The sequence below is a fragment of the Rattus rattus genome, chromosome 4 (assembly GCF_011064425.1).
Source record: "Rattus rattus isolate New Zealand chromosome 4, Rrattus_CSIRO_v1, whole genome shotgun sequence".
NCBI lineage: Eukaryota > Metazoa > Chordata > Mammalia > Rodentia > Muridae > Rattus > Rattus rattus.
Window position 1 is genome coordinate 134,291,692 of NC_046157.1, and position 10,100 is coordinate 134,301,791.

The following is a 10,100-nucleotide window of genomic DNA, read 5'->3' on the forward strand; positions in this document are numbered from 1 at the left end:
AGACTGAATACACTCTAAGACATATCTTGAAAGCTCACACTGATACGAGAGCTATATCCATAGTCAGTAAGAGAAAGGACCCATGCTGTTGCTGTGAGAATGGAGGCTGGGGTTAAAAGGAAGATTGGGGATTAAAACCAGCAATGTGTGGACCACTGGCTTTGCTGAGTAAGGGGGCTTGTATTTGGGGGATGAGATAAGCAAGCTACATAGACAAAGGAGGGACAGGACACTGGGATGGTGATGTCATGCTCGCTGCCTACTCCCAGCCTTCACCCTTCACCCACGAGGAACGTGAGGAGGGCACTTCCACCCTTTCCTATATCCTGATGCCACAGTCTAAATTGTAAGGAAGAATGGCTTCTCACAGGAAACCTCTCCCTGTAACGGACTACTCTATAGGCAGGGAGTTAACTATGAGGTAATCAAGAAAGACTGCAGTTACATCTTGGTGGCAGTAAAAGAGTTAACTCTCTGTTGTGGTAAAGTTACAAGCTGGTTATGGAAATAAGTCTAATTCGTTCTTACATTTACTTGGGCAGCTACCCAGACCTCCTCCAGTCCCTACCATGGCCTTGTAGAAAGCCCTAGCCAAAGAAGTTTGGTAGCTTTTTCCCATTTGGAATCTCCCCTTGGAAGAACTTCTCACTTTCCTTTAGTTTCCCACTGTTCTGTGATTCTCTTTGTAAAGGCTGCTTCTACTTTGCATATTCCCACGAGAGTCCATGTCTTTAAGTTTCTCTAGTGTGAGACTGAGCGCCACAGTCCCAGGTCTATCTTTGGTGACTAGGGGTGTCTAGCAACTTAGGTCCCTGCACCAAACGCCTTTATTGGCCAAGAAAGATCCAACTATACCAAGACAAACAGTCAGCACCAATACCAGGTTAATTATTACTATTCTTAGCCCTTAACAAAGCGTAAGAAAATCTGAACAGGTATGTTTCCACCAACTCTTTGTTCGAGAGAAAAGGGAGTCAGGATTAGTTAGCATGAGCTAACTCTTAGCATAGACTGGGGCAGCTACTCCAACTCAAACCATGCTGGGAGTGGTTAGTCCTTAGCTCCAAGTTCCTCCAAGATACAGTCTGAGTTAGAACCCAGACAAACGAGATATTCCAATAAGGTTTCAAAGATAAGTCTTACTATAGTTTAAAAAACCTATTCCCAGAACATATTAAATAAAAATTATGCATGTTAGCTATCTAAGGATATAGACACAAAAGGAACTTGGAATTATGAAAGCGGTCGGTGTTGAAGCAGATGAGCACTAACTTAGTAGCGTGGTCACATGACACTTGTAAAGGCTACTGCAATCCCATTGATGTACCTGGAGCATTTACTATATAGTGAGTGACCCATGAGCATTTTCTTTACCACTAAAGGCCAGGTACAGAAAGGAGGCTGAGTCCTTGGAGCTGGTGTGCATGTGTGTTCACAAGTGTGACGCTACAACCCCCCTTAACGTATAGGATGGCACTTCAGCTATTTAAGGAGAGGGCCCTGTTTGGCCACTGTGCGTCCTGAGGTGGCCCTTGGTGCTTGTTAGCAAGCTCTGTATACTTATGGTGTCCTTCAAGAACATCACACTACGACACTTCTCATAAGAGATCAGAATTGCTAGTTGTGACAACAACCTACAGGGAGACCCCTTTCAGGTGTTTAGAAGTGGTTTCTTTCCTATTTTCAGCTAAAAGTGGAAAAGGAAAACATACAAGAAGGATTACTGTTTCCTATGGAAGAGATTATACCACTAAGGCATTTGATGAGAAATCACCCTTAGGGCAAATGCATGGTGCTGTTGTCACACACCCAACTTTCTTCCTTCCTGTAGGCAGCATGTGTGGAGTTTAAGCACCTCACAAGAACAGCCAGAAGACACTCCCGGTGCGACTGACCTTATGGTCTCCGGTCAGGCAGTCTATTTCAACCTCTGAGCAGGCAGCTCCATACACAAAGTATTCGAAGGGATGGCCTTCCCCTTTCTCCCAGTTTATATTCGACTCATAGCCCCTGAAAGAAACAGGAGAAGGGCTGAGGAGCACTGCTTAGTAATCTGATCAGGTCCCACAGTCACAGCAATGACAAAACCAGTCAAAAGGGAGCTGTGCCAGTCTGAAGAATTTATATGTACAGAGATATGCCAGCACATAATACAGGCTCAAAAATGTGTCCAGTAAATGTGGCTTGTTCACTTTGAACTGCCGGGTTACAAACACCTACTTAGCCTTGAGTGGCAAACTTATTCCTGAGGTCAGCTTCAGACTTTTATGATTATCCTGATGCTGTTAGCAGATATTGGATTATGTCATTCTATAGTTACCAGATTTGGGGATCCAACTTGCATCATATGCCAAACTCTGTTTCATCTGGGGTTTATCTTCCTGCTTTCTCTCTCCGGCTCAGTAAGCACTCTCCGTGAAAACATTAACAGATGTTCTCCTAGAGGCTGTGGTTCTCAGAGCTCCACAGTGTCTCCTCCCCACCCTCCCTCCCTCCTCTCTCTGCAATCCAGGAAGTGCCTATATTATTTTTGGCTTAATTTCACCCTCTACTGTTGTTGCTTAACTTTAGGGATAAATGGCATTGTCAAAAAAAAGGCCCTTGCTGTGAATTCCGAGCACAAACTCCCAGAAAGCCACAACATGGCCACAATATGATCTGGATCAGCTCTCAATTCTAGCTCACCCACATGAACTATTTTCTTCAGAAAAGGTCTTTCTGGAGAGCTGGATTGCCTAGGGGCTAAAAGTTCATTTTAAAACCAGGCCAACTGAGGGTCATGAGTCATTTTGGGACAATGTTGCAAACAGAATGGAAAGTTTCCTCAAGCTCATGCTTGTATTTCCGTGACATATGACTGAGGGGTGTTTTTACCTGAAATATCCAACAGCTGAGAGACTGATGCTCTGGTCAAAAGCAGTCTGGGCCTGTGAGAGAGCAACAGAACATGGTATGGTAAGGGCTCCTGAGAGACCGCTGAGGAGTTTAGTTCTGTCTGTACTATGTGTTAGGTAAAGCAATAGTGAGGAAGACCCAAGACGGGCCATCATCTGACTTCAGGCTCCTCCTACATCAGCATCCACGGCTTGCTGCGTGGAGTAGCAGCATTTACTCATGCATATGGTCGGAATAAATGTCTGCCATGATATGTTATGCTCATAAACTGAACTGTAATGGCCACCACGTCCTGCTTATGAAGAGATCCATTCAGCTATCTGGAAGGACTTAGGTTATTAACATGGCCAATTTTCAGAAACAATGGTTGGACATTTAATTTTATATTGTGTACCCATAACAATTTCAGTTGTGAGCAGTGATTTTGCTAAATTGTACCAATTACATCAAATGGTCTCCTGCAAGTACAAATGGCTGGCTACTAAACAGAAAAACAAAGGTCAGGTCCAAATTCTCAAGTCTAAGAATGGTGGACGGCGCAGCCTTAATAGCGAAGGTGGGCTGCCTGTCATGCGGTGGATACAAGGCTGGTGTTGTGCAGTGGGTGATGACAGAGGATGCTCCTGAATTATAGATATCTGGATGCTAATTTTTTTCAAGACAGCCATTTTCAACCTTTCTGGGCTCAGGAAACACTAGGCAGGGGAAAGACAAGGATGCCAAGGACAGATTGCAAAATTTCATATTCCGTTGTTAGTTACATTGTGAACCTTTATGAAATAGCAGGAGCTTTTGGGGTGAGAGACAGGTGGCTGAATTGAGCCACCAGAATTCTAAGTATGCATGTTCACACTGAGTGACCTCGGCCCTGGAGTCTTCAAACCGGGACTCTACATGACACATGGCCAAACCTGTGTTTTGATATTGCACAACTTATAATCTGGACCAGTCAGCATGACAGCTGCACCAGGATTGTATGATACGTTCCATAGCAGCCAACACTTACTAACCTGACATTTTGAAAGGTTAGCTGGTTGATGATAGAATGTGTGTCGTTTCCTCTAATGTCTAGTCATTCCTAGACTGTCAGTGATCAGAAGAACCAGGTGAATATTTCAGGTCCACTGGGTATCTATGATTTGTATAGATCATTACTCATGGCTTGGTTTCCTATTTGATTTTTATAAATTACCTTGTTGTATCTTTATATGTATGGGTGGTTTGCCTGCATGTATGTCTGTGCACCGTGTGTGCCCATGTAGTACCTGCAGAGGATGCAAAAGAGCATCAGATCCCTTGGAACTGGAGTTAGAGACTGCCATGTGGCTGTTGAGAATTGAGCTCAGGTCTTTTGAAAGAGGAACATAACCTCTTAACCTCTAAGCCATGTCTCCAGCCTCTGGGGTTTCCATCTTTAAATGAGTCTACGTGACTATTACATAATGATCCCAGCCCTGAAAGCACGTAGTTTCCACAGGATGAACCTCCATCGGTCAGAGCTATGGCAGGAGTCCTAGCACGCACACCATCTTTCTTTGTAGAAGAAACATTCCTGGGCACACCATTCCCCACTGCATGTGGATCCCCTCATGCCATGGGCAGCGGGGCCTCCTATTTGTCATTATGCAATGATGGTGTCTTTGAATTGCCCTTTCCACAGACATAGTTCTCACATACACTTTCTCCCTTCTCCTGCATCTTGTAGGTTTCTATGATAAAACATAGGGAGTCAACGCGTCTCACCCAATCCTTCCAAGTTCCCTGGGGGTTCTTGCTGATGATGGGCTCAAGGCGTTTTAGAAGGGTCTGGCAAGCATCCTGTAAAAGATTTTAAGTTAAAAACTCTAATAATTTCATGAAAACACCAATGTCAGGACAACACCATATGGCATCCCATGAGTTAACTTGGAAGTATCTAGGAACAAAGAGACACAGGACATCAAGGCAGTAGAGCATGACATGAAAGGCTGCATGCGGTGATGTCTGTGTGATGTCTGTGTGAGCCTGTCAGACATGTACTGATCTAAAAGAGCCTTACACACTACCCTAGGTCAAGATCAAGACTTCATAGAAGGACCATTGCCAACCACCAACCACTGGTTGTAAAGCATTGATTTTCTGGGCACATTTAAGGCTTTAAGAAGCCAGAGTGAAAGACAATGGAAATAGAAGATCATCCGAAGGCCCTGGCAGGAAGTAGGAGGCTGACAGAACACAGAAGGGTGAGGCTATTGGGGTGTAGGGGACAGAATCACGAGGATTTGCTAACCGACTGCTGAGTCTATCATCTGCTGGGTCTGTGGCCCTGTCCTGCCCTGGATGGAAGAGATACTAAGAGCTGAATGACTCCTCTGATCTCCAGCTGCGGATTTGACCTGGAAGGTCAAAGGAACGATGTCATTGCAGCGAGTTCTACCTTTACTGCCAATCCATTGAGATCTGCCACCACAGAGCCTCCCGAGGCATTGGTGTTGGGGACGGTTTCTGTGCTTGTCCCACGCAGGTGAACACTCGACATTGGCATCTTTAATTCCCGGCTGACCACCTAGAATGTTAAACATAGTCTCATTTCAAACACTTTGGTTAGTTGTAACAACATCGTGGTTGGCATAGCGTGTGCAGGCTTTATATACCAAGACAGGAATGAAGGAGCAGAACCGTGAATTCCTCTCCTTTAAAATCCTGGTAGTAGTAGCTAGTCTGTCTGGACTCCAGGTTTTAAACACATAAACTTCTCCTTTGATTGTACTCATGTGAACATCAGGAAAAGGTAGCAAGGCTCCAGGCTAGTGCATGGGGAAAGCTTCATCAAGTCTCTGTACTAATGAGATCAATGCAGAATTCTAGCAAAGTGGACACCACCGTAACAGGGGCTGCATGGTTTCTATGCACAGTTCCAGTCAGGCTGCAGGACAGGAGCACCTCTCAGGAAGGACATGGCCCTCAAGCATCACTGAAGGACCGAATGGTGCATGAGGACAAACATGGGACTCAAAGGTTTCTGTAGTCTATATTGTTGGTGCTGGAGAGATTTTAGTTGATTCAAAATTCATCTCTTTCTGGCTAATAGTATGCTTGTCCAAGGACACAGGCATCCTGAGCCCCTCTACATTGGGTGGCTCTCAGGAAAGCATCTAGACAGAGGGCACAGGCTCTCTCAACATTAGTTCTTTGGCTCAAGTAAGAAATCACTGAACTCTCACTGAAAATCGTCATTAGACAACTCTCAAGCATCAGCAGCATAAAACCAAAGCCAAAGCAAATCCCACACATCCCAAGGCCCTGCAATGTAAAAACATCTAAATTGCCCCACCCGATTTGCTTTCATTCACCTGGCAAATCATCTAATTTTTTCAATAATTCATCAAATTAAATATTAGTTAATGGTAAAATGCTGCATATACTTTATGGGAAACAATTTAATAACATGTGTCGAGTAATTCCAAATGTAAAAGCAATTCCTCACCTCACTTTCAGAGAACAACCACCGAGAGGATCATATGTTTATACTGAGGAATACTCACTGACTCGCTCAATAACCGGGGTAGAGTTAATTACAAATCCACCCCCCCAAGCAGCCACTAAAAGCCGTGTGTGTTAAGAGCGCACTTTTGCTTGTCTGCTTTATTTTTGAGACAGGATGTCACCATGTGATCAAGTTTGGCCTGAGTTTGATCCTCCTGCCTTCACCTCCAGAGTGCTGGGATTACAGGCAGGCACACCATGCCTGGCAACTGTTAGGAATCTGCAATGTCAGGAAGCAGCGGTCTACTCTTTGTAAAGCTAGTTAGGGAAAAACTCGACAAGGAACGAGCTTCCACCAGCGACATCTCAGCAATTTTTATTGGAAGAGAAATCGGACAAAATAGAAGGACCCTAAAGTAGAATTGCTGATAAATACTGGCTAGACACATCAAGTCTGATTTATGTTATTGATCGTTCGGTGTCCTTAATATAAAGAGGGCAAGAGACAATGTGATCTGTCAGAATCTGCTCATCTCTTTACCACCCAGCAAAAACTCAGAAGAGGGCACTTCAGTTGTTACTCTCCAAATGGAAGCAGAGAACACACAGGAACCTTCGTTAGCCCTAAAACAAGCCCGGCTTTTGGCACACGCTTTCATGGCATTGAGTAACAAAATTGACTTGTTTACCCAGTTTCTGCTAATAGCTTAACGTTTAAGCTGTCAAACTGACTGACTCCTACCCGTTTATTTCAGGACAGAGAAATATGCTCACGGTTTTTTCTCTTGTACAGGTATGTCTGTGAGGACGCACCCAACAGAACCCAGTGTTTGTATTCTTACCTGGATCATTTTAGTGTGGACACCCTGCCCCATCTCAATCCCACCGTGAGAGACCAGGGCAGAGCCATCAAGATAAATATGGACCAGGGCAGCCGCCTGAGGAGAGGATGAAAAGAGATGACTCAGCGAGGTGCTCTGACCAGACTGCTGCTGCAACTAACACTCCTTCTACCCCTCCCCCAGGCCCTGCTAAGTGTGTGTGTGTGTGTGTGTGTGTGTGTGTGTGTGTGTCACAGGGCAGGCACCGCATACTAACCACCCTTGGTCTTGGGCAGCTTTGTGTCTTTTGTAGGACAGAGATCCTAATTAGGACACTGAAGGATGTGGGTATCTCCAGGGTTTCTCTCCCTTAGGGAGGAACGATGTTTTAGGTCACTTTATTTGGGGGGGGGGTTCCCCATTTTAAAATGCAAATGTTTGCATACATAGGTCGGGTGGAAGGGAGAACGGCTGTGCCCGCATATGTTCCCATAGCTGTAAGTACATCACACAGACCCCCAAATGCAAATCCAAAGAAGGCACACCGAGACATTGTCATTGTTCAGCTGCAAAATGACCTCAGATTACCCTGGATCAGTGGTTCTCAATCTTCCTAGTGCTAGGACCCTTTAATACAGTTCCTCACATTGTGGTGACCCCAACCATAAAATTATTTACTATTCCATAATTGTTATTTGGTATGAATTTGTAAATTTTTGTAAATGTATTGAATTTATAAATTTGTATGAATAGCATTGTAAATATGTGCTAGGCAGGATATCTGATATGCCACTCCTGTGAAAGGGTCATTCAATCCCCAAGAGGAGTCATGACCCACAGGCTGAGAATCGCTGCAGATCATCTTGGCACAGTACTGTAGACTTCGGGAGCGATCATCTGACTGTGTCAGTCTTCATAAGGGCACAGAAGCAGCCAGACTAAAGGAACAGATTTTACCACTGGTGAGCACATGGCTAGAACAGTCTACTGTGGTGTCTAACTCACTGTGTTACCTGCAATTGTCAACTTGCTGGGACCTAAAGTCACTTAGAGAAATCTCTGGACATTCTAACAGAGGAGTCAGAAATTTGGGTCACTAGAAGTGGGAAAAATTCACGCTAGTGTGAATGGCACCATTTCAAAGCCTGGGGTCTCAACTACGCGAAAAGCATGGAGTAAGTGAATCGACACCATTCACTGCTACCTGCTTCCCGAATGTGGACGCAGCGTGACGGTCTGCCTCAAGTTCCTGCCTACCCTCCTTCCCTTCATTGTGCCTGGCTTAATCAGGGATTTGTAAAGATACGAAAGATCTGTAGAACATTCTGCTAACGAGGTAACTTCCACTCCTTAAACCTAAAATTCTACCAAGACTCTGCTACTCTGATTTGTAAGCAGCCCTGGTCAGTCAGAGTTCAGGAACTGCAAGTCAGTCGGATAAACCCTTTCAGAGGACTGTTTTCCTACATCAGTTCTTTGCCCACCGGAAGCACTTTCATATCCACTTGTGACCTGTGAACCACACCTGGAGAACTACCTCTTTACCCAGCATCCCAAAGTGTGTGTTACCCCAGTGAACAAGCTGAAATCGCCACCATTCCGAGGAAGATACTTTTGACAGTGAATGCCATCTCCATTTTCCTGGTTAACAAAATCAGTGCAAAGACTCATGCACCAGTGTCCAGACAGTCTTAGAATATCAAGCCATAGTAGTTTCCCTCAGGGCCCTGAAGAGATGTGACAGACTGAGCTTACATGTGTTCCTCAGGGCTCTGTAGAGATATGACAGATTGAACATACATGTTTCCTGAAGACACCACTTCGTGTACCTAGCATTTCTTCCCAAATAAAGATAAGAAGCAGTGCCCTCTTCAGAGCTGGCTGCTCTGAGCTGTGGTACCAGTGTGGCAGTCACTTCTGGCTTTGTACTCTGGTAGGGAGGGACACACCCTAAGCCTGCTTTTGAATTGGACACAGTGTCTCAGATGTACTAGGCCCTTGATGTGCTTGATACATGAACTTATAAGAGCAGCGATTTGATCTATTCCGTACGTTTACAGGTTCTTTGCCTCCTTGGTTGTGGTAAATGTGGGTGGAACACATAGGTGGGCTTATTCTTTGTGACGAAGCTACACTGGATTTCATGTGTTCTCCATTGTGTGAGCCTGCTGTTGAGGCATTCTGCCTGCTGGTCCATCCAGTACAGCGTTTTCATCAGATGTTGCTGAGTACTTTGTTCTACATGGTGTTGCAAACTCCTCTAACTATTAAAAATGTCAAATTTGGTCCCATTCAATGGCACCACCACATGGTTTGCGCTCAGCGCCACAAAAGATAATTCTATAAAGCTCCGGCTGTAAAACTGGCATGACCAAGACAAGTCAGATGGTTCCCCAATACAGAAGTTAGCCGTAATCTTAAGAGTTCCCAAATGCCTCAGCCGTGCAACATCTGGGCCCTACTCTATGCCACTGTGATAAGCCCTGGACACACAGGGATTAACTGGATACCATCTGCATCCTTCAGGGTTCACAGTCTAGAAATGGAAGAATCTACATCTGAACCCTTGAGCGGGAGGGTGAGAACTTCTTCCGCGTGGAAAGGCAGCATGGGACAAGAAAGACATGGGGTTCAGAGCACTAAGGTCAAATCGCTGTTCTGCTACTCAATGCTCGCCAGATGACCTCGATCTCTGTGTGCAGACAGCTGATCCTTCTCTCTTCCACCTAGGTGTGTATATATTCACATTTAAACAAGGAATCTCTGCACAGAAACCTGGAAGGTTGATCTCTCCAGGGACAGGGAGAATGGAATCCTAGAGCTGTCCACGCCCTTATGTACCCCTAATTAGGAACCAGCACCGAAAGAAACAAATCCCTATGGCCCCCAGCTATCTCTTTCCAGAAAGCATTCAGATGA

The 10,100-nt window shown here is 45.0% G+C and overlaps 1 protein-coding gene across 1 annotated transcript in view; it reads right to left on the reverse strand.

Moving 5' to 3' along the window:
- Positions 1-10,100, reverse strand: part of LOC116899434 (aldehyde oxidase 1) — a 56,904-nt gene that overhangs the window by 5,112 nt on the left and 41,692 nt on the right. The window contains exons 25-29 of the mRNA XM_032901188.1: positions 7,203-7,298; positions 5,312-5,440; positions 4,639-4,713; positions 2,875-2,927; positions 1,896-2,010 (exon numbers count right to left, since the gene is read on the reverse strand). Of these exons, the coding sequence (XP_032757079.1) occupies positions 1,896-2,010; positions 2,875-2,927; positions 4,639-4,713; positions 5,312-5,440; positions 7,203-7,298 (468 nt within the window). The remainder of the gene's footprint in view (positions 1-1,895; positions 2,011-2,874; positions 2,928-4,638; positions 4,714-5,311; positions 5,441-7,202; positions 7,299-10,100) is intronic.